The sequence below is a fragment of the Trachypithecus francoisi genome, unplaced genomic scaffold, assembly GCF_009764315.1.
Source record: "Trachypithecus francoisi isolate TF-2019V2 unplaced genomic scaffold, Tfra_2.0 Lachesis_group18, whole genome shotgun sequence".
Classification (NCBI taxonomy): domain Eukaryota; kingdom Metazoa; phylum Chordata; class Mammalia; order Primates; family Cercopithecidae; genus Trachypithecus; species Trachypithecus francoisi.
The window spans coordinates 40036306-40060918 of record NW_022681463.1 but is presented as its reverse complement, the minus strand read 5'-3'; the positions used below and the strand labels follow the sequence as shown (position 1 = coordinate 40060918).

Sequence of the window (24613 nt, the reverse complement as noted above, 5' to 3'; positions counted from 1 at the left end):
GTAAATACAAGACCTTTCAGTAACTAAAACTGTGAATCTCCAGAATAATCCTGTTAATATTTGTGGCTTGTGTTATTAATCGGATTATTTTGTATGTGTGTTTTCCCGTCTTCATTAACTCATTGCAAGCTCTTAGATAGCAGGCAGTGGAAGTTATTAAATATTTGATTTAAAAACTTGCTTATACCAAAACAACATTTTAAAAAGAGGCCAGGCACAGTGGCTCACGTCTGTAATCCCAGCCAGCCTGACCAACATGGTGAAACCCTGACTCTACTAAAAATACAAAAATTAGCCATACGTGGTGGCACATGCCTGTAGTCCTGACTACTCAGGAGGCTGAGGCAGGAGAATCACTTGAACCCAGGAGGCGGAGGTTGCAGTGAGCCGAGATCATGCCACTGCACTCCAGCCTGGGCGACAGAGCGGACGCTGTCAAAAAAAAAAAAAAAAGCAACATTTATTTAAAGTCTGACCCAATTGATAAGCTTTGTATGTACACAAATGTAAATATAGTTATATAAGAAACCTTTGGTCTTGCTCATTGCTTACTGGAAGATGAACCAAGGCATAGACAGACAATACATTTTGAAAGAATGGCAGTAGCAATAAATGTGGAGAAAGAAAGAAAATAAATCCTTAGATGAGATTTCTGAATCCAGATTAAGGCGGGAATGATATGTCAAAGTTATGGGTGTTTTGCCCCAATCAGAAACTAATCGCCAAATCCAAGAGACAAAGTCCTTAGGATAAAACCTGACTGACTTGTCACGAATAAATTCAACATTCAAATTATAGTTCTGTCAGTTTCTTAGAGTAGAAGCAAGTCTGATAACATTTATAGATGATTATTTGAATTGCTTTAGTATTTTTTCTGTTCACAAAAGCCATTTCGATGATTGAATGTGCTCATATTCTTACAATTTTGGTTGTAACTTACAGCGTGCACACTCGGGTCATGTTAGCCAGAGATATGTGCATTTATGTCCTCTCTCCCCAGGGGAGTATACATTTATTGAGAGAAGAAAACTCCATTTCCTTTTAGAGTTGTTACAGCAAGCGTTTGAGCATGTTCTTGATTGATTTAATTTAGGAAAGGATGAGTGGAAGAAAAACTATTTCTACATGAGCACTTTGTAACTGAGTAATACTGAAACCAGTACTGATGGTTGCCTTTTTGGACGGCCTTTTTCTTTTTCCCAAGTGTGTTTTCTGGTGTGGCTCTGACTGTGGAACTGGACTTTCTGGAATAGAAGGCAGTTCCTTTATGTTCTCATGAAGTACCCTCATTGAGAATTGACAATGTTAGCACACGTGCACAAAGCCACATTTTAAGCTGCACTGCCATGGCGATTTATCCAGTAACTTTAAAATTTATTTATTTATTGAGGCTGCAATTTCAAATACACTTTATCTCTTTGTTATATCAACTCCATCTCTCTCTCCGTCATTTTGTATTTGTATTTTTTTATTTAAAAAATTTTTTATTTCCATAGGTTTTTGGGGGAACAGGTGGTATTTGGTTACATGAGTAAGTTCTTTAGTGGTGATTTGTGAGATTTTGGTACACCCATCTCTCGAGAAGTATACACTGAGCTGAATTTGTTGTCTTTTATCCCTCACCCCCTTCCCATCCTTTCCCACTGAGTCCACAAAATCCATTGTGTCATTTTTATTTTTTATTTTTATTTTTTGAGACAGAGTCTCACTCTCTTGCCCAGGCTGGAGTGCAGTGGTGTGAAATCGGCTCACTGCAAGCTCTGCCTCCCAGGTTCACACCATTCTGCTGCCTCAGCTTCCCAAGTACCTGGGACTACAGGCGCCCACCACGATGCCCGGCTAATTTTTTGTATTTTTAATAGAGATGGGGTTTCACCGTGTTAGCCAGGATGGTCTCGATCTCCCGACCTTGTGATCCACCTGCCTCAGCCTCCCAAAGTGCTAGGATTTCAAGCATGAGCCATTGCATCTGTCCCATTGTGTCATTTTTATGCTTTTGCATCCTCATAGCCTAGCTCCCACTTATAAATGAGAACATACGACGTTTGGTTTTCCATTCCTGAGTTACTTCACTTAGAATAATTGTCTCCAATCTCATCCAGCTTGTTGCAAATGCCATTAATTCATTCCTTTTTATGGCTGAGTAGTATTCCATGTCATATATATATATATATATATATGCCATATATATGTGTATATATATGTGTGTATTGTGTGTGTATATGTATACACACACACATTATTATATATATATATAACATTCTCTTTATCCAGTCATTGATTGATGGGCATTTGGGTTGGTTCCACATTTTTGCATTGCGAATTGTGCTGCTATAAACATGGGTGAGCAAGTATCTTTTTTGTATAATGATATCTTTTCCTCCTGGGTGGATACCCAGTAGTGGGATTGCTGGATCAAATGATAGATCTCTTTATAGTTCTTTAAGGAAGCTACACACTATTTTCCATAGTGGTTGTGCTAGTTTACATTCCCACCAGCAGTTTAGGAGTGCATTCACACTTTTCACTGCATTCACACCGTTGTCTATTATTTTTTGAGTTGTTGATTATGGCCATTCTTGCAGGAGTGAGGTGGTATCACACTATGGTTTTGATTTGCATTCCCCTGATCATTAGTGATGTCAATCATCACTGTCACTTTTAAAATGTGCTAATCCCAAAGCCTTTGATTTGTTTTAATTTAGGAAGCAATAAATATTTAGACCGAATTGGGAACACGACCTCTTCACAGAGGAGTTCCAAGAAAGAACAAGTACCATCAGGAGCAGAGTTGGAGAGGCAGCAAATCCTTCAGGAAATGAGGAAGAGAACACCCCTTCACAATGACAACAGCTGGATTCGACAGCGCAGTGCCAGTGTCAACAAAGAGCCTGTTAGTCTTCCTGGGATCATGAGAAGGTGCGAGACATCTTAGGAGTTGTTTTCTTGTCTTTACTGTGAGGCAGATATTTAATTTGTAGACATGCTGGTGCTTTGGGCAGAAGAGATGAAACGAACGTAGAGCGAATGCTCTGGGGCACTATTATGTGTTAGACAGCCAGTTGCTCAGTGTACATGACCTCATCTAATCTGAGGAAAACATAATGAAGTAGGGATAATAATTCCAGTTTTTTTTTTTTTTTTTTTTTAATATAAGGAAACTTTGGCTCAAGCAGGAAAGACACTGACAGAATCACATGGTTAATAGGTTGCAAATCTGGACGGGGCGTTCTGAAGGGAGGTTCAGATGCTTAAATAATGCACTCTGCTCTTAGAACTTTCTTGGCTGCTGAACTTCAACAAACAAAAGTTTCATATTTTTATATTTCTAATGAGATAATGATTAGATTGGAATCATGATAATTGGGTTCACAAAATGATAAACCTAATTTTTATAACTTTAAGGAGATAAAGATATAGATATTAATTGGAAATGAGTGCAGGAACATTTTAAAAGATGTATCTTGGGTAAATGAATGCAGCTGCTCTGATTCCGTATTTTCTTAGCTGACAAACAGACTGGGGAATTTGTAACGTATCACAGAGAAAGAGCTAATTATCTCAGTATATTAATAACTGTAAAAATCAGAAAATTATCCCTACCACCTCTATAAAAAATAGATGTGTGCCTGTAATCCCAGCTACCTGGGAGGCTGAGGCAGGAGAATCACTGGAACCCATGAGGCAGAGGTTGCAGTGAGCCAAGATCACGCCACTGCACTCCAGTCTGGATGACGGAGCAAGAGACTCTGTCTCAAAAAAATAAATAAATAAAAAACATAAACAGACAAAGGGATATGAACAAGACAGTTCATGGAAAAAAGAAACACAAAGCCAATAAACGTAAAAGATCGACAGTAGTCCTAAAACAATAATGTATCTCTTTTGTTCACTGGATTTGTAAAGAGTTAAAATTGATTAAATTTAGTATTGACAATTGTATATGGAAATAGGAATTCTTCTTTCCACTTGGTTGGACAGGTTTTCAGTACGTATTAAGCAAAAGTTTATGTATCTGACCCTCTGAGCAATGTAGTTTCTAGCACTCTATCTTCTGGATATATTTGGATAAATATGCGAAGATATATTCAAGTATGTGCACTTACACATTATTCATTAATGCCAAGGAAAACCAGTGTCTTCTAGTAAGGAGATACTCAGTAGTTATTCGATAAATAGTGGCATACTGATAAGATGGAACACTATATGACTATTGAAGAATGAAAGAAAAGTGTTGCTACATAATATGCCACCTCCAAATTTAGTGAGCTAAGACAATAACTCATAATCTCTCACAGTCCTGACGATTGACTGGGCAGTTATTTGCATGATATTGGCTGGGACACTTGAGCAGCTGTAGTCATTTACAGTAGGGACTGGTAAGCCTTTATGTGTAAGGACCAGATAGTAAATAATTTAGGGTTTGCAGGTCACGTAGATTTCTGTCACATATTCTTTTTTTTTTTTTTTTTTAAGACTCTTTGAAAATGTGAAAAATAGTCTCAGCTCGTGAGCTGTGTCTATCTTGGCAGTAGGCTGTCCCTGTAGCTGTAGAGGCTTCATTGAGAGCTTGGCCAGAGCTACTAGTTGAGGGGCCTGTGTTCTGCATGTAGGCCTCTCCACACAGTTTTTTGGGCTACCCCATGGCATGGGACCTGGATTCAAAGAGGAAAGCTCGCACCAAGGCAATGCCTAATAAGCAAGTGCTTATCAAGCTGCCATGTGCATAGTGTTTGCTGATGCCCCATTGGCCAAATTAGTCATGTAACTAACCCCAGAGTCAGTGGGAGGAGACTACACAAGGACGTGGATACCAAAAGGTATGGTTCACTGGAGGCCACTGAAGTACAGTCTATCATATGAGCAGAATGACGATAGTTCTAAGATAATACATAATAAATGGAAATGAAGTTACTGAAAACTGTTGGGGAATAATCCATTTGTTTAAGACTGTTAAACACAAACACATTACATATGTATATAGACACATCTATACTTACATATGTAAATTTGTATGTATATGTAAATATGTGCTTGCATATGTGAGAAAAGGTCTGGAACAACACACATTTAATGGTGGTTACCTCTGCGGGTTAGGGCAGGTGAGTCAGGAGAGGAAGGACTTTTCTTCTCCCTCAGGGGTGTTTCTCTGCAGCTTCAGTCTTTCTCCTTATGATAATGTATCATTTTTATAATGTTAGAAGATAAATTTCAAGCTTGGGATAAGAAAAAGTTTTGAAAGCAATAAAATTAAATTTGACCAGGTAGATGAATTCTCATAATTTTGAGTTCATTTTTGTAGGTAGTACTAATGTTAGTACACGAATTTTAAGAGAGATTTTGCAAAACTTGTATTTAAATCCATTTGGGAGCTAAATCTGGTTTTAAAAGCATATGTACTTTAAGGGAAGTGACTGATAAATGCTTTTATAATGTGGACATTAAACAGCTGCTAAATTTAGGGATTCAGGTGCTACATAAATGAAATCTTCACAGGAGGCATGGTCTGGGTTGTTTTAGAGGACTTGGGTTTGAAAGCCAGTTCCACCACCGACTGGTGCTTCTTATGACAAGCTCACTTCTATGAGATTAAAAAAAAATCTTAGTGTCATGAAGATTCAATAATGTTAATATTTTTGTGAAAGTGTCTAACCTAATGCTTGTCATATTTAAGCTCTTAAAACGTATTTCTTTGAATTTTTAAAAGACTTTATATTTGCTATGTCTAAACTGTTGAAGATTTAAAGGGTGTCAATCTTCTTAGACTTAATAGAGTATTAGCTCTTATTTTAAAAATATTTTTCTTAGTATGTTTCTTTCTTTGGTGGTTGGTATTTATTGTTTTACCTGAGCCCCGAGTAAATAAAAATAAACGAAGGTGTTCTCACTTGAAAGTGGGAGCTAAACATTGAGTACATATGGACACAATGAAGGAAACAGGAGACACCAGGGCCAACTTGAGAGTGGAGGGTGGGAGGTTGAGGATTGAAAAACCACCTCTCTGGTAGTCCACGTATTACTTGGGTGATAAAATAATCTGTACACCAAACCACCATGACACTCAATTGACCCATGTAACAAACCTGCACGTGTATCCCCTAAACCTAAAATAAAAGTTGGAAAGAAAACAGATTAAAAAAAAGAAGGTTGATTGACTATGAAACATGATGCCACTGATGATGAAAATCAGTTTTATTTGTTAAAGGTAATTTTACAGGCGCTTCTCAACTTTCAATGGTTTGACTTAAGATTTTTGACTTTACAATGATGTGAAAGTGATAAGCGTTTGTAGAAACTGTACCTTGAGTACCCGTATGACCAGTCTGTTGTTTACTTCCAGTACGGTATTCAGTAAATTGTATACTTGACACTTTATTGTAAAATGGGCTTTGTGTTCCTTGATTTTGTCCAACTGTAGGCTAAGGTAAGTGTTCTGAGCATGACTGAGGTGGATTAGGCTTGGTTACGACGTATGGTAGTTTAGGTGAAATAAAAGCATTTTTGACTTACAATATTTTCAACTTATGATGGGTTTATTGAGACATAACCCCATCATCATACATCAAGGAACATCTGTATATGTAACTAGAATACTGAGATAATACCCACATACAAAATATATAAAATGGATTTTTAATGAATGGAATGATGAATTAAACAGATTTCTAGTTGAACATATCACATTATTTTGACGAGTCTTTTTTGTGTTTCAGAGGTGAATCTTTAGATAACCTGGACTCCCCCCGGTCCAGTTCTTGGAGACAGCCCCCTTGGCTCAATCAGCCCACAGGATTCTATGCCTCTTCCTCTGTGCAAGACTTTAGTCGCCCACCACCTCAGCTGGTGTCCACGTCAAACCGTGCCTACATGCGGAACCCCTCCTCCAGCGTGCCCCCGCCTTCAGCCGGCCCGGTGAAGAGCCCCACCACAGGTGTGGCCACCACACAGTCCCCCACCCCGAGAAGCCATTCCCCTTCAACTTCACAGTCAGGCTCTCAGCTGCGCAACAGGTGAGGCCCTTGCCATTTCTCTTTCTTCTCTTAGTCTTGGGTATTTTTTCATTAAAATATCCCCCAAATCCTGTCCAAGTTTTCCAATGAAAAAGAAAAAGAAGCCCTTTCAAAGGTGTCAGATTTGGTATTCTAGTATGAAATCAATGAAGGCTTGCTTAATACTGTTCCATGCAACTCTAATAGCATTTCTGGATGTCTTGTGAAGCCACTGGAGACTGAAGGTGTCTACTTGTTGCCACCGTCTCATTTGCCTGTGCTTGTGGTCAGTGTCTTGGATGTAAGACGTACCTGAATACTTCTCGGTGTGGAATCATGAAAACATATAGCAGCTCACAAATGCTTCTCAAATTTCTGAGTGAAAGCAGTATTGTCAAATAGCTATTTTCATGACAGTGTCATACAAGCTCAAGGAACTGAGTGTAAAAGAAGAGCATTACAGTGCTTTTCCGGGCATGCTCCATCATCTGGGGGACTTCGAACTAGCTGGATTAAAAAAATGTGAAGTCGGGTATATCTTGCTTTTGGGGTTTTTGATTGCCAAAATCATTGCTTGGGCGTTCTGTTTGCCCACATTTTGTTCAGGCTATATCAGCTGAATTTGCTAGGGCATATGGTGTGAGAAGTGTATATGTTATGATAGGGTGTTTTTTTTTTTTTTTTTATATGGAGTGAAGCTCAGGTATCAGCCCTGCTTGGGTTTTTAGGTCTGGGTAGCTTCTCCACAGATCTTTCATGCCTCATGTAAGTGCCTCGGGCAGTGCTGCTCTCCTCACCCCAAGAGAGTGCTGTTGGCATGTACTCCTTTCCATCACAAATGGAATACTTCAAAGTAGAAACACATTGATTAATATTGAGACTTTTTAAAGCTATCAGATAAGAGACTTGCATAAGAAAACATGTTTTATATAAATCCAAAACAATTTTACACGTACCAGGCTATAAAGTGTGTATCAATGAGTTTGAATTGAGAGAACGGAGGTGAAGATTTAGGGTAAATTTGGGTACCGTGGGGAGGTGCGGTCTATAGGATGAGAGGAAGCTAGAGGAGGGGGACCCATTTACTGACTGAGAGACCCATTCTGGGAGAGCAGAGGGATGGGCTAAGGACTTCTGTGACCTAAGAAGGTCCTGATCTAGGAGGTGCCCTCTTAAGCGCTGTGCTCATTCTGTGGGGGTGCAGAGGCGTGGAAGAACGGGTGCCACCTTATCAACCGGGAGAGGAGAAAAGACCTGTATACAAAAGTAGAGTAGAAATCCTCCTTCCCTCTGTCCATGGCAGCTGTCAGGTACTTTTTGTTTCCTTCCCTGCAGAGATAATCCTCTAAGCCAGAGGCACAGTCAGGAAAGCACGGACGTTTCTCTGTAACTAGAAAACTGGGGGACCAAGAAAGAGGGTGAAAACTAAGGCTGAGAAAAATAGGTCACAGAGGACTTGCAAAGCCTCTCGAAGAAAGTTGGGGCCACCTTTTTGGTGTTCTGAGGGGGTAGGAGGACATGATCAACATTGTGTGCTTTGGTTTAACTGGCAAGAAGATGTAGGTGGAGGAGATGAGGGGCAGCTATGGCTGAGTACAGATATGATCAAAGGAGGATAGTATCAGAAATTGCAGGATGGACTAATTACACTGAAATTGCTCATTTATGTGAATCGGTGTCAGGGGTCTCAGAGCTGCCACGGAGATGGTTCAAGGTTAGAGTATAATCAAGGCATTCTTTCGTTGGCTGGTAAAAAGTTATTCTCCCACAGATATATGTATAGAACTTTTCTTAAATTATTATCAATGTTAATAGCAGAGTGTGACTTTTAAAGAAGAATCTTGAGCTGCCCAGGTGAAAGCCTCCATTCCATTCTTGTTCTGCATCTAGGTCAGTCAGTGGGAAGCGCATATGCTCCTACTGCAATAACATTCTGGGCAAAGGAGCCGCCATGATCATCGAGTCCCTGGGTCTTTGTTATCATTTGCATTGTTTTAAGGTGAGACTGAGACAAACAGCTTGCAGGCCTGTAAAGCTTTGCTTGGAGAGCGCATGGCTTCTTTGAGCCGCTGGGTGTAGATGTGCCACTAACAAGCTAGGTGCTGTATTCGTCAATCTGTGCTGCATTTGAATCACAAATTGCTTGCTCCCCTCTAGTTCTCAAATCTTGAACCTTGTTTTAAAACTCAAATCTGGAAAAATTTTGCATTTTCTATTTCTAATCTGTTAGAATTCTATAAATTTACAGTACGTAAGTTGCTTTCTCTAAGATGCTGTCAGAGGCATACTTGAAATATAATATATCAATAACTTACTAGTGTTGTTAAGGTCAGGGACACATGCAATTATCACAGGGTCTGAAAGCCCAGCTTTCAGTAGGAAGAACATGTAAGGAAAACCATTACCATTGTAGCTATTTTTATAATTGGACAGCCTGTTTATACCTGATAGGTTTTTGCACATAAGAAGGAACTAAGGCTTTAATTGTTTGGTTTTGTAATCTCTGTCTCTAAAGACATATCTGTTTGATTCTTGAGCTTGCATTGGGCCAGAGAAAGATTCCGGTTGTTGATCCTGGAGGCCCACAGACCACAGCTTGTTTAAGCTTGTACATTGCTGGCTTGGGCTGCTCCTAGGCAGAGCAGAATGAGTCAAGATAATTAGAGTTTGGGCACATAGAATCGAAATATCCAGCCTTGAAGTGAAGCGCTGTGTGGGAACACTTGCTAAACTAGTGCAGCAGGGACACTGGGAGCGGCCCACCCCAGGGTGGAGTGCCACGGCCCAGCCTTCGTTCACTCTGGCCAGTTCTTTCGTGGGGGGCCTTACCTGCCATTCCTCTGGCGGGATAAAGCTAAATTTCTTTAAGTCAATCAGCAAATGATTTCTATTTTGCGGGAGTATATTTAGACTGGTCATCTCGGCTTTTAATATTGGCTTTATGAATTCTTTAACATCTTATCTGGCGGGCTTGATTTTAATCTACTAATCATCTTTCAGCCTTTTTTTTTTTTTTTCTTTGCTGAAATGTATCTAAGAGCTTAGAAGTAGCATTCTGCTCATTTCCCCCCCATCCCCAGGAATGCCCCAAGCTTTCTTGAGCTGACTGACTGTGGATGTTCTTTTTCTTTGTTCCCCAGTGTGTTGCCTGTGAGTGTGACCTCGGAGGCTCTTCCTCGGGAGCTGAAGTCAGAATCAGAAACCACCAGCTGTACTGCAACGACTGCTATCTCAGATTCAAATGTAAGAGAGCAAATCAGAGAGAAAATTTCTTGCCTTTTAAGGAGACCACGGGTTCCCATGCATTTCCCTGAACCTGCAGCCAGCTCCCCTCCAAGTTCACTACCATAGGAGTCCAGGTTTCAAGAACTGTAGTGTGTTCCCCTCAAAGAGTGTGTATAGTGAATGGGCCACTGCTCAGGGTTCCAGCTACACAGGAGTGGGTTGTGAGGCCAAGGAATGGAGAGGAACAGAGTCCGAGAGTCAGGGTGGTGTCTTGTATCATCTGCCCAGGGTCCTCAGAGACCCTTAATGACTCAAGAATACGAAGAAACCAAAACACTTCAATGAATTTTCTGTTTAGGCTATAATCTGTTTCTTGACTAAAGATTGGTCTCTCATCAACTTACTTCTATTATTTAACAATGGGCTTTGATTATGTGATTTAGAATATGACCAACTTTAAAAAATATTGTTCTATGTAATACAAAATAAGTCAGTTTGTGCTTTATGTTAATATATAATATGTCAATATATAATTTTAAAAGGAAAGTATTAACTATGGTGTTTCAGTGTCATTTTTGGAAAAGAGTTTTTCAAAAAACTTCAAATGCTACTTTGCATCTAAGCATGTGTTTGTGTGTTATAAAAGGCAGGCTAGCATAACTAGGTTGTGTGTTGTGTATAGCTACAGCAAGACAACCATTACTGCTGTTTATATTTTAAACCTTGATGCTGGTAACGTGTGTTTCTTCCTTATTGTGAAAGGGTGTTACAAGTGGTATCAGCAAAACCATTTGCTTTTGAACTCTGAGGTATTTATATGGCCCCTATGTGAAGAGTGCTTTGGAACTGGTTTAAGCCCAGTCAACTCTCTTTTGTCTGTCAGTGGGTTCTGAGCCTTCCTGCTGCAGCTGTCCAGTCCTTTCCTGGATGCTGGCACTGAGGTTGGAGAAAGTCAAGGCTGGGCATGTACTGGTGGGGGTGTGTGTATGTGCGTGTGTTTTTCTCTCTCTCATCGATTTCCAAAGCCAAATAGAAATGATTTCTGGAATCATCATTTTAAAAGTGCCCATGCCTTTTCTCTCCTCCAAGACAAATAATAGAGAGTTGAGTGTAATTTATTTCTATTGTGCGCAGTTCATTTTCGTTTTTACTCCATTTTTACAAATAAAGAATTCCAGAGACGAGACACTGAGATTTGCCTAGCTTTATCTTAAGAGTGAGTGACAGGTTATTCTTTCTACCTCGCTGGGCCACTTTCTGAGTGATGACTGCTATGTATCCCAGGCGGCAATATTCACGTTTCTGAATCTAAGCACTTTTCTTTCTTCTCTCCTTGCCTGATCAGCTGGACGGCCAACCGCCATGTGATGTAAACCTCCATACGAAAGCACTGTTGCAGATAGAAGAAGAGGTGGTTGCTGCTCGTGTAGATCTATAAATATGTGTTGTATGTCTTTTTTGCTTTTTTTTTTTTTAAAGAATAACTTTTTTGCCTCTGTAGATTGCATAGAAGCATTGTAGTCTTGGTAGAACCAGTATTTTTGTTGTTTATTTATAAGGTAATTGTGTGTGGGGAAAAGTGCAGTATTTACCTGTTGAATTCAGCATCTTGAGAGCACAAGGGAAAAAATAAGAACTTAAGAATATTTTTGAGGCAGATAATGATCTAGTTTGACTTTCTAGTTAGTGGTGTTTTGAAGAGGATATTTTATTGTTTTTTTTTTAAAAAAGTTCTTAAACATTATTTGAAATAGTTAATATAAATACATAATTGCATTTGCTCTGTTTATTGTAATGTATTCTAAATTAATGCAGAACCATATGGAAAATTTCATTAAAATCTATCCCCAAATGTGCTTTCTGTATCCTTCCTTCTACCTATGTATTCTGATTTTTAAAAAATGCAGTTAAGGTACCATTTATTTGCTTGATGAAGGGAGCTCTATTTTCTTTACCAGAAATGTTGCTAAGTAATTACCGATAGAAAGCTGCTTATTTTCATTAATGAAAAATAACCATGGTTTGTATACTAGAAGTCTTCTCCAGAAACTGGTGAGCCTTTCTGTTCAATTGCATTTGTAAATAAACTTGCTGATGCATTTAAGGAGTGGGTTGGGTTGTCTTTTTCTTCTGTGTGTGTGTCTGACCTCAGGCCCTTTAGTCATATTTCAGTATGTGGCCTTTTAGTAAAGCTACGTTTTATTCAGTCGCTTTACTAAGGTATAACTGATGTAATACACTGCACATATTTAAAGTGTATAATTTGACAAATTTTGACATAGTGTATACCTTCGAAACTATGCCACAGTCTGGATGTGTTTACTGAAACATTTTAATAAGGAACTTTATTTTTGATAAAGTTATGTTTTTGGACACATTTGTATGGTGAGGGTGATGAATTGTTGGATCATTTGAATAAAGTCTTTTCTTTTACTACCCCCATGATAAAAGGAGAAGACAACAGTGAGCTTAGAATATCTATAAAGCAAAAAGTGTAGTCTCTTGTTTAAAAAATCTGGAGCGGGAATGCAAGGATACAAAACTTTAACATGCTTTGAGCAAAAATTTAAACTTACTGGAATCTCTTATAATAACGTAAGTGAAATGGACATTTCTAGGAACTGAGAACTGTATTGGAATAGGTTCAAAATATATAAGAAATGTTAATGTGGGAGATAAAAATTTTATTTAGTACTTATTCTGATTATTATTAAAGTAATAATGTGTTCCTTGAGGATAACTTGTCAAATGCCCCAAAGCATAAAGAATATAATTCTGAATCCCAAATTCCAAAGACAAGAGCTCTGTCTTTGAATTCATTCTGCATATAATTATTTATAAGTATGAATTGTAAATTTTTCCATGTTCTTAAAATATTTTTATCTTTTTTCATGGTTGCATAGTGCTCCATTGTTTGACCTTGGTAATATTTAGTTGATAATTCCATTACTGTGTATTTTTCAGTTGTTTCTAAGATCAAACATTTTAATATGTGCATGTTATGTATAAATATGTAAATTCTGTGATACGCTATGATCATCTCTTTCTTTATATTATTTTCATAGACATAAAAATGTTGCTCAGAGATTATGCATCTTAAGACACTCATAGTATATATTGCCAAAGTGGTTTCCACAAAGGCACTGCTGGCTTCGACTCCTATAAGCAGCACATGGGCTTTGTCCATCTCACTGCATGTTCGTGAAGATACATTTCTTTTGCCTTGTTCTCTGCCTGGCATATATGCAGAGGCAGCCCTCAATATGCAGTGGTTGAATAAATGAATGAAGAAACCACTATCAATATCTGCCCTGTTAATTCTGTTTTTCACTTCCCCAGAGGATGCCTTAATTCTGCCATCATTTTGGTTTCCTTATCCAACATCCTTTCTGACCATTGCTCCTTTTCATCTAAGCCTTTTTGTCTTTTCATCTGCTCTTGCTTTCTTATGACTTTTTTTCCCCCATTTCTCACATTATCTTACTTAGTGATAACATTTCTGTTAGTACAAATTATAAGTAGAGTTTTCAGAGCTATTTTCTTCTAGGATACTGACTCTACATTTGTGTAAGCCCCTGGGTATTTGTTACTTTACCTAGGAACAAGGGAAGAATCCAGCCCTTCAACAAATGTTTTTATTCATACTTGATGCTCCAGGCACTGCTTTCGGCACCATGGGTAGAACAGTGAAGAAATACAAAGTCTTGCCTCTGACTGGTCTTATTTTTCTGATTGAGAGAGGTGATAAGACAATACACGAAAAAATAACATGCAGGTAGTGATGAGAGCAACAAAGAACAAATACTGGGTAAGAAAGATGCAAGTGCTGGAAATGGAAGTTTGACGGCGCTTTTTATACAAGTGGTCAGGGACAGCCTTTTGATATTTGGGCCAAAGCCTGAAGAAATGAAGTAACAAACAGAGACTTGATGGAAAAGCATTCCATCAAGGGAACAGCAAGTGACAAGTCTTGGCGCCAGAGAGTATTTGGTGTGTCCAGGAAGCAAGCGTGGTTGAGTGAAGTGAGTGTGGAGGGTTTAGGAGCCGTGGGGAAGTGGAGGGCACGGAGCAGCAATCATTGCAGGACACGGGCTGTTACTTTGAATGGAAGAAGATGACACTGGAGAGTTCTGAGCAGAGAAACGAACTGACTGATGTGTTAAAAGGACTGCTACAGACTGCTGTATGAACAAGACTGCAGAAGGACAGGCAAAAGCAAGGAGACCAGTTTGGAGCCTATTGAATTTACTTCAACAGGGTGGGTGTAGGGGAGGTAGTGAGGAGAGGGAAGACTGTAGTGTGTGTGTGTCCTGAAGGTGAAGCTGGTAGAATTTGATCATAGACTGGATGAAGCAAAAGACAGGGCGGAGTCAAAAATGAATCTGAAATGTTGGCCTGAGGAGCTGGAAAAATGGAATTGCCTTTTTCAGAAATGGAGATGGTTATGGATAAAGCACATTTGGGTAGGGTGATCCGAGATTTGGTTTTTAAGCATAGTGAGGCTGAGCAATCTATCAGATACCTCAATGGCAGCGTTGAGTAGGCAGCTGGCTATGTAAGGGAGAAGCCCAGGCTGGGGATATAAATATAGAGTCATCAGTATGTAGATGGAATTTCAGCTGAGAACTGGGGGGACATCACCTGGAATCTGACTTAACTAGATTCCATCACCTGGAATCTGGACATCACCTGGAATCTGACTTAACTAGAGTGGAGGTGATGTCCAAGGACTGAATCCTGAGGCCCTCCAGCAGTAGAGATCGGAGATGCAGAAAAGTGAGCAGGAGAGAGAACCAAGACCCTGGTGCCCTGGAAACCAAGTCAAGACCATATTTTAAGGAGGGAGAGACCTGTTGTGTCAAATACTTCCCAGAGATCCAATAAAAATTAGGCCCAAGAGTTGACGCTGGAAATCAGTTTGCAATGTGCTTTCCCCCCGATCATACACATGTTTGTGTTTGATATTGTCCTTCTCAAAGGTTCGGTTGGGGGCTTCTCATGTATATGGTAGCTGGCCCAGTTTTCAGTGCCTCGCTATCTTTAAATGGACCTGATGCTCTTGCCTAGTTTTCCCAGGGAGATGAGCTGAAGGGTAACATAGAAAGCCATCCCTAGGCCACTTACTGTCTGCACCCTTCCCTATAATGTACTAGCAGCCAGAACTGCACTTCCCAGTGTGTTGTATGTCACCTCAACACACATGTGATCCTTCTCCTCCCTCTGCCCTATAATTTCTGAGGATCGCAGAATATTGTGGAAATAAAGGTTTTGGGGTTGAGGCTACCCTATCTGCCTCAGAGGTGCAGAGCTGGTCAGCTGGGGGGCATTTCTGCTCTGCAATGTTCTGATACAAACCCTAGGTCTTTTAACCAAGATGCAGGCCGGTCTGTCTGATTTCAAGCTACAAACAAGCTTTGGTCCTTAAGTTTTGACACATATTTCAGCTACATGGTAGTTGATGGAAATCCCCTCTAGGTTCCAGCATTAGTTTGCTAGTTTGAAATCTTAGCATTAAGAATTTTTTATTTTCAATGTGTTTATGCTTTGTGGGAAGCAGGGAGAAGCTGAATAAAAAATTGCTGTCTAGATGCCATATTAAGGCATAAGCTAGTTTTGTGATTGATTGGTTTAGAGATTGCATTTTGTTCTGTCACCCAGGTGATCATAGTTTACCACAGCCTCAGTCTCCTGGGCCCATGCAGTCCTCCTGCCTCATCCTCCCAAAGTGCTGGGGTTATAGACATAAGCTATTGGATCTGGCCAAGTTCTTTGTTTTGGGATGTCATAAATATTCCTGAAACCTACATCTTCATATCCCTGACTTACAGGCAGTAGTTCAGGTGTATTCTTTAGCTGTTCATTTCTTCAGTTGATACGTTTGAGAATTACATGTGTGTAGGTAATTAAACCCATCTTTCCTCAGTGCTGAGCCAATAAAGAACCTTTTATAGGAGGGAAGGATGGGAAATATCAGTGTCTTTTCTGCTGGACAACTTCCCACTTGGATTGAGCTTAATGACAGAGCATCGAAGAGAAGGGCCCTTGTCCTCTGTACTTGTGGGCTAACCACATGGAGGACAGAGGACTGCATGTGGCCTGTGGACAGGCAGCTTTGAAGACAAGGTTAAAGAATAGTTGAGGGTGCAGGCCACGTATGAGTGGCCACTTCTAACATTCAGTCTTTCCCAAAGAGGGTAGTGTTTGTCACTCCTCCCTCTATGGGGAGAAACAAGGGAGCAGAGTAGAGAGAAGAATGATTTCTTCTTCCAGTATTCCTGAGGAAACAAATGTTTCTGGGTTGGCATGAATGTAGAGGAGGAGAGAAGGTGATTTTACCCTCTGTGTGAAGGCATGGAATATCTTCAGTGCCAAATTTAGGAAGGAAAGCGGAAAAATTGAATTTGTTCTGCTTAAGAATTTAATCTTAGCATTTTACTTGAAATGTTTATGTAAGAGTGAAAACTAGCCAAAAAAGGGTGAAACTCTCTGAATTTCAATGCATAGGCACAGAATGGTAACTACTGCCTGATTGCTAGAGTTGAGAGACATGCCTAATGGGGTGTCTCAGGGTTGAGATTTTACTTGTTTTATTTTGCACTTTAACATCCATCCTCACAATCCGGAGGAGGGATTAGAAGGCATGCTAATGCAAGTCCCAGTTCATGTCAGTAATTGAAATAAAAAAAAAAAAAAAACTAATTTGTGCTTAAAGTCCATGCATAGGAGGCAGGAAAACAACTTCCAGATTCTTCTTCATGAAACGTGTGGATACTAGGAGTTTATATGATGAATATAAAACAATCGTTGTTCTCACAGGGGGAAGAGAGGCATATACCCAAAGTATCCTAGGACATGGTAGAAGAGACATCGCCTGTGAGAGACAGTGTGTGAGGAAGTGACCTCACAGCAGAGTTGATGTTTAAACTACATATTTAAGGGCAAATACAATCTTAACAGATCAAGTGGAAGGAGCAAAATATTATTTCTGAATTAAGATAAACATCCCAGTGATTCTTCCCTTCCTTTGTACTCCTGCTGAACCTTACAGAGTTGGCCTGTTTTGCAGAGGAATGAGCACATCGCTCGAGATACTTTGGGCTGGGATCCCCATTGGCTGGGCTGTGCACTGATACTGGTCCGTAGCCTGTTAAGAACCTGGCAGCATGGCAGGAGGTGAGCGGTGGGCAAGTGAGTGTTGCTGCCTGAGTTCCGTCTCCTGTAAGATCAGTGGCAGCATTAAATTCTCACAGGAGCATGAACCCTACTGTGAACCTCGCATCCAAAGGTTCTAGCTTGACTCTCATAAGAATCTAATGCTTGATGATCTGAGGTGGAACAGTTTCATCCTGAAACCATCCCTCCTACCCCATCTGTGGAAAAATTGTCTTCCATGAAACCTGTCTGTCATCCCAAAAAGGTTGGGGGTTGCTGTTCTGGGTGACAATCTGTCTGTGAACTGGATTAAAAGACAAATGAATACCTTTGGGACCTGAAGCCTGGGTAGTTTAGATACTTATTGAGGGTGGAGAAAAGTCCTGTTTTGGATAGAACATACCACACGGTGGACATACATTTAAAAATGTCTAAAGGTAGCTGGAAATAGGGGATTGGGTTTAAACAGTAAAAGAAATGTCCATTAATGTATTCATGTGCATGCTCAAATTGACTTAAATATAAAGAAGTTTATTTCTTTACCTAATAGGAAGTCGAGAAGGCTGATTCAGCAGTTCAATAACGTCATTAAAGAAGCACATTCATGCCGGGCACGGTGGCTCACGCCTGTAATCCCAGCACTTTAGGAGGCCGAGGTGGGCGGATCATGAGGTCAGGAGTTCAAGACCAGCCTGGCTAACGGTGCAACCCCGTCTCTACTAAAAATACAAAAAATTAGCCAGGCGTGGTGGCGTATGCCTGTAGTCACAGCTACTTGGAAGGCTAAGGCAGGAGAATCGCTTGAACTTGGGAGGCAGAGGTCGCAGTCAGCCAAGATTGCGCCACTGCACTCCAGCCTGGGTGACAGAGTGAGACTCTGTCTCAAAAAAAAAAAAAAAAAAAACAACAACAACAAAAAAACATTCATCTCAGGCTCTTTGGCCATTCTCATTGTTGTCTTGATCCTAAGGCTAGTTATGACCATGGCTGCAAGACAAGTGAAGAGCTTTATGCTTCCTTGTTACTATCTACTGGAAGAGAGACTGACTGGTTAGTGCTCTCAAGTGTGTAGGAAAACTTCCCAGATGCTTTCAGCAAAATATTTTTGTTCTCATTGGCCAGACTTGAGTTATTTGTCCATTTTTGAACCAAGGGCAATCCCATTCTCATGGCAATCATGACCTTCAGTGAAGACCAGCTTACAATCATGTTATTGCTAACTGATGGGAGTGTGATGAAATGAATGTTGGAGTCAACCACAATGTTTACCATTGTTAGGCATCATGAATTATCTCAAAAATATTTACTGAGTATTTGCTTTATGCAAGACCTTGATTTATTTTCAATGAATTTCTTAAACAATATAGGAAGAACAGGAGAGGGGACAAGGATCTTTCCTTCAGTTGTACCCAACAAGGATCATGTGTGTGAGTAGTTATTTGATTGAAAATTTGATGTGTTCTAGAAAATATAAAAGATCAGCTTATTGTAACAGGTGAAACATTGGGAACCTGGTAATTTGTGAATACTTGTAAAGCATGAGGAATATACTTGTTCAAATGTCTTATATAAAAGCTCATGAAAGCAAATCATGAAACTAATACTCATCCTTTTGTGATTAAATTTTAAACACTTTATGGATTTTACATGCCAATATCCCATGGTATTGTTTAACACCTATTGTTTAATAGGTGACCTATTAAGTGACTTGAATGTTGTTTGACAACTCTGTGTAAAGCTCTTTGCTACTTTCACTGTAAAGATCCTCAAACCTCTTTATAGAGAAGAATTTTTCACAACAATATTTCTGTGGAAGATTATCATGAATCTTTGCCATTAAAATTCGATTGGAAAGGAAATAGTACTTACTCAAAATTCCCTAGGAGAGGCCCATTAGAATCAGGAAAACAATGCAGCAGTTTTTTTCTACGTTATATCCAGGATTTTAACTTAAGATATTTTTGTGTGCTATTTGCTGTTCCTGTTTTTGCCCCACTCCCCAAAGTGCTTTCTTAGATCTATAATGAATTAGGTGTCACAGACCGGCATGCAAGGCATTGATCTCCCTGTTGCCATTTCAGACTAAAATAGAGAGTTCCCCGTGCGTTTGTCAGAAGCTCATTTACCCTTCCGACCTGTTTCACAGCAGCAGGAAAGCATCCATCAAAGATGGCCAGAAGGACTCTTGGGTCCAGCTCTCCAGTCATGTGTGCTCTTGAATCCAGTCCTACATTCAAATCAGACTAGCCGTCTAGGATCTCTTAGCCACAGAATGCTGCTTTTGAAGCCATCTCAAGTTTAAATATCTGATCAGGTTTAGAATGTTCACGATGCCTTTATTCTGCATATGTGAAAGTCTTTCCTCAGGTGGGAAGGACCCTCTAGCCCTCCTGGGTTCTCCTCAGTAGTGTTTATTGAGTGCCTTCTGTGTACCAGGGTCCTTAGGGATACAATATTTTCATACTACCTTGCCAAAATTAAGAAAATCAGCATTAACAAAGTTATGAAAATTAGCATTAATTTTTCTATACTTGGACTTACTATCTGTTTGACATTCCATTCCATCTGAAGGCAGGACACACAAATCTAGTTTTAGCTATTTCTTTTCTACAGATGCTTCTGATTTAAATCCAGTCAAATCAGAATTCCTCCCTCTCTCCTTCCCCCACTGGTGGCATCTAAGCACTGGTATGTTTGCATGGTGACAGTGTCATGGGCCTGTGGAAGCCCTTTGCTCTCCCTGTTTTTTTTTTTTGAGACGAAGTCTCACTCTGTCACCCAGGCTGGAGTGCAGTGGCGCAATCTTGGCCCACTGCAAGCTCTGCCTCCCAGGTTCATGCCATTCTCCTGCCTCAGCCTTCTGAGCAGCTGGGACTACAGGCACCCGCCACCACGCCCGGCTAAGTTTTTGTATTTTTAGTAGAGATGGGGTTTTACTGTAGCCAGGACGGTCTCTATCTCCTGACCTCATGATCTACCCAGCTCGGCCTCCCAAAGTGCAGGGATTACAGGCATGAGCCACCACACCCAGCCTCTCCCTGTTTTTTATAGTGATGTTCACTGCAGTGCCTATTGATCTGTGTGGTCTTTCTAATAAGTTAGCCTTTCATGACACTCTCCTCTGGGGTGTCCACTTTCCTATCTGGCCTGTGGCTAGAAGGTGTCTGCAGCACAGCCTACCCAGTATGCAGTGTCAACACCCATCCCTTCACCCCCAGTGTGTGACTTCTTTGGGTCAACAAGCCTGCTCTGTCAGCAAAACATCACCTCTACCCTTAGATCCTTTACCACACCTACAAAGTCCCTTTGCCATGTGAGGTAACATAGTCATAGGTACCACAGATTAGGAGGAGAACATCTTTGGAGAGACATGATTCAGCATACCACAGTCACTTTGATATTTACCAACTAAAAACATGATTATCTTCCCCTCTCTGCTCTGCTTCTTTAAGGGGAGTACATTAATATGATTTTGACTACAAATATTAATGTTTTTCTTAAATTGTCTTTATTATAAATGTGTACTCATCACAAAGAGATATGATGAAATGGCACTTGTAATCTCTGTAAGACCTAATTTTCAGTGGGATAGTTATTATTTCAATGACCTCTACAATGCTTGTTTGGTCAGAACATAACTCATTTCTTATGGTTAGTGCTGTCCAAAATGAAGTGCAAGATGATTTATTTGTATTTGTAGGAAGAAAGTATTAGAACACTTACGTGTATTTATATGTTTGAAAGTAAAAATTTTAAGTTTTTCTAATCACTCGTGGAAGGATTGACACACATATGCCTTTTTGGCTGGGTTTGTCACACGTGGTATAGAGAACATGACATATTCTGAAGGCAAATGGGAGTTCCACATCGTGCAGAGGTTAATATGGGTGCCCTCTCTTGATCATTTGCTTTCAGCGTGTTGTGATGTATTGTGGCATCACCTTGCAAGCAAGATTTTTAAAAACTAAGGAGGAAAAACATGAAGAAAAACTCCTATAGTTTTTTTCAGTGATGTTTAAAGTCAAGTAAGATATCAACCTATCCTGATAGGACATAAAATACTATCTGTAATGATAGATGTTTAGAAGCTTCTGACATTTTATTACGTAGTAGCAGATGACAGAGGTGTCATCTTTGCTCTTCCTTCCTTTAAACTTCCTGAGGTTAAAATGACTGAAATAACATTGAAAATAACATGGAGATGCCCTTGTCAGCAAATTTTGCTGGACGATACACAGAAAACATTGAAGTTCAGAAGAAATGAGTATGAGAACACATAATTCAGTGTGGGAGGTTTGCTACATAGTGTGTTTGTCCCCATCATAGCTTATGGTATTTGCAAAATTCTGTTGACAAAATACAAGAACTGCTACTATTAATGAGCCATCCAAAGAAAAACATTCCAGAAGACAAATACTAAACAATAAGTTACTTCTTTATTAAAAACAATGCATGATAAAATTGTAAGCTTACTTAACATTGATGGAATAACTATTTTGGAATACAAGGATTCCAGAACAAAGTTTTAGACAGCCTCAGATTTTATCATTACTAACATACTATTTTTACTGCATAATTTGTTGCAAGTTTTAGCCTTAAAGAAATGGAAGCCAGAACTTTATAAATGTGGTTAATTTTATAAAAACAAGGTCTTTACTAGAGTAGAATAACACTTTGTAATGAGATGAAGAATGACCTTGAACATTTTGTTTTGTTACAAAATTGTTGGGTGGCTTTGTTTTCATTACTTTGGCCATAGTTGAAAATGTTCTGCATTTTTTATTTTTCAAAAAAAGCGCTTTCCAAATGTGTTGAACTTTTCCTTGATAAATGGTTGTCATAGTTTCCCTGACAGATATTTAAAATACAAATACAAACTGAATTATATTTTCTTGTCAGATAAATGTCACCATTTAAAAATAAATAGGAAAACATTTTGAAAGAAATGTGATAGACTGTTTTCAAAACTAGTATTTTAAAAGTTCCCATTGTGGCCGGGCACGGTGGCTCACGCCTGTAATCCCAGCACTGTGGGAGGCGGAGGCGGGCAGATCACGAGGCCAGGAGAGCAAGACCATCCTGGCCAACATGGTGAAACCTCGTCTCTACTAAAAATACAAAAATTAGCTGGGCGTGGTGGCGTCTACCTGCAGTCCCAGCTACTCAAGAGGTTGAGGCAGGAGAATCGTTTGAACCTGGGAGGCAGAGGTTGCAGTGAGCCGAGATCGCGCCACTGCACTCCAGCCTAGTGACAGAGCCAGATTTCATCTCAAAAAAAAAAAAAAAGTTCCTGTTGTTATACATTTTTTGCAAACAATTTCATGCATAAAAATTCTCATCAGAAATTAATATGTTTAAAACTATTTTCAAATGATTTATCAGGGTTTGAACAAATTTATGAGAATATACACAAAAGGAAGAGTCAGTGACTACAGTGGAATGGAAATTTACTAGCTCATTTTTAACAAAGCCTCTGCTTAACTGGTAGACGCCATTGAGTAATGAGCACCAGGATTTAGTAAACCAGCCACAGACCAACTCTTTTCACCTAATTTTTGTATCTACATCCATTTGTGATAGCCATGCAGACCAAGGTTGCCCACACACTAGCTCACAACCAAGTCTCCATTATTGATCAACCAAGATATTTTGTAAAAATAGAGACTATTTAATCATACTATGTTTGCAAAAAAAAAAAAAAATCAATTTTGAAGGAGGCATGTTTGTTTTTTTAATAAAGCTTATAAATAGTGAAAATACTGCTTTTATCTTTATCTCTTTTTTACCTTTTTAGCGTAGTTTAATGATATACACAAAATGTAGTGCTTGTATAAGATTTATACATAAATATGCATATTGGGGGCCTATATGCATCTGTATTTGTTTTAAACCGAAATGTCTTATTTAAAAAGATGAGATGAAGAGGTTTGAAGTCCTGGCAATGGAAAGCCAAAAGAGTGAAGTAAACTGATGAAGGTGCCTTTTAATTTCCTATCCGGTCTTCCCATCTTACCTCCTTGTAATGTATCTTTATGACTCCATGTGAAGGGGATTGCATTAAAACACATTTGCATCTTTGGAGAATTGGAGTGTTAGCCATAGGATGCACTCTTTTGCTTGTTTCATTATACCTGTAGTAGAATCTTAAACCCTTACACATGAATCTCCATCTGAAAAGCTGTTGGTGATCAGATAAAACACTGTCTCCCCTTAATTTTGTTTTTATTTATTTTTCCACAAAAAGCTGTATTCCAACTCCTTGGGGGTTCAATTCAAGTTTTCTAATTATTTTGCATTGTATTTCTGACAATTAGCACTTAGAACGAGGGACAGGATGGTATAAAAGGTGAAGACAGCAGTTAAAGAGTGACACTATCTGAGGCTTAGTGGCTTCCTGCACATGTAACCTTGATGGCCTTACTTTTCCTCCCTGTGCCTCAATTTTTCACGTGTGAAGCAAAAGTGAAACAGGAATCACTAGTAGCACCTCTCATGAACTTCTTGTGACCAGGAACTGAGTAAATTCACTTGAAGCTCTTGGAAAAGTGGCTGGCGAATAGAAACAATAGATGTTAACTCTTAGCTTTTTGCAAGAAGTCATTCCTATGCTGTTTTCTACAAAATTTTATTTCTGCTTTCCAGATGAAACAGGATTGACACCATTTTAGAAAAATCAACAATAAATGGCACTTAATGAGACTATGTTCCTAAATCTGCATTTCTTTGTGAGAATTTTGATTTTGCAGGTTCTTCGTATTCACAACACTAGGTGGCAGTGTTAGCACAGATGGGGGAAAAATACTGCAGGTTTCCCCATTCCCCCATTTCCCTTTCCAGTTTTATAACTTTTTAGTCAGCTTTTGAACCACTGATCAGTCCATATTAGTAGTCTGGGGACACCCCAGTGCCGAGTCCCACAGGACACTGGCTGAGGGATTAACAGGACATTTCAATGATCATTGCCTCATAGGAGCAAATGTAGTCCGTTGCGATGCGAAGAAACTACGTCCTAATTTCTCTATCAGGGGCTTGCACAAGGCTGTTTTTCTGCACAAAAGCTGACTTAGGAACGCTTTAGCTCACCATGCAGAGGCCTGGAGAGTCCTTGATTTTCCCGGAGCGAGCTGGCAGCTTTGACAGAGGCTGTCACGTTTTAGGAATCTCAATGGTCCCCCAGACAATAAGCCAACGGCCTTTGGCGGGTGGGATTTTGCTGAAGTCATTTCTTTGTGACACTGTGGGAGAGG

At 39.6% G+C, this 24613-nt stretch overlaps 1 protein-coding gene and 1 long non-coding RNA gene across 19 annotated transcripts in view; one reads left to right on the top strand and one right to left on the bottom strand.

Moving 5' to 3' along the window:
- The window catches only part of LMO7 (LIM domain 7), a 223679-nt gene extending 211361 nt beyond the window's left edge, over positions 1-12318 (top strand). For all 18 annotated transcript variants that reach the window (XM_033177537.1, XM_033177536.1, XM_033177532.1 and 15 more), the window contains 5 exons: positions 2706-2919; positions 6714-7010; positions 8880-8988; positions 10130-10232; positions 11560-12318. In XM_033177537.1, the coding sequence (XP_033033428.1) occupies positions 2706-2919; positions 6714-7010; positions 8880-8988; positions 10130-10232; positions 11560-11582 (746 nt within the window). In that variant the 3' untranslated portion in view covers positions 11583-12318. The remainder of the gene's footprint in view (positions 1-2705; positions 2920-6713; positions 7011-8879; positions 8989-10129; positions 10233-11559) is intronic.
- An 11327-nt stretch (positions 12319-23645) lies between these two features.
- LOC117063677 overlaps positions 23646-24613 on the bottom strand; it is a 50952-nt gene continuing 49984 nt past the window's right edge. Inside the window, exons 3-4 of the long non-coding RNA XR_004429032.1 lie at positions 24450-24601; positions 23646-23915 (exon numbers count right to left, since the gene is read on the bottom strand). This is a non-coding gene — a long non-coding RNA (uncharacterized LOC117063677). The remainder of the gene's footprint in view (positions 23916-24449; positions 24602-24613) is intronic.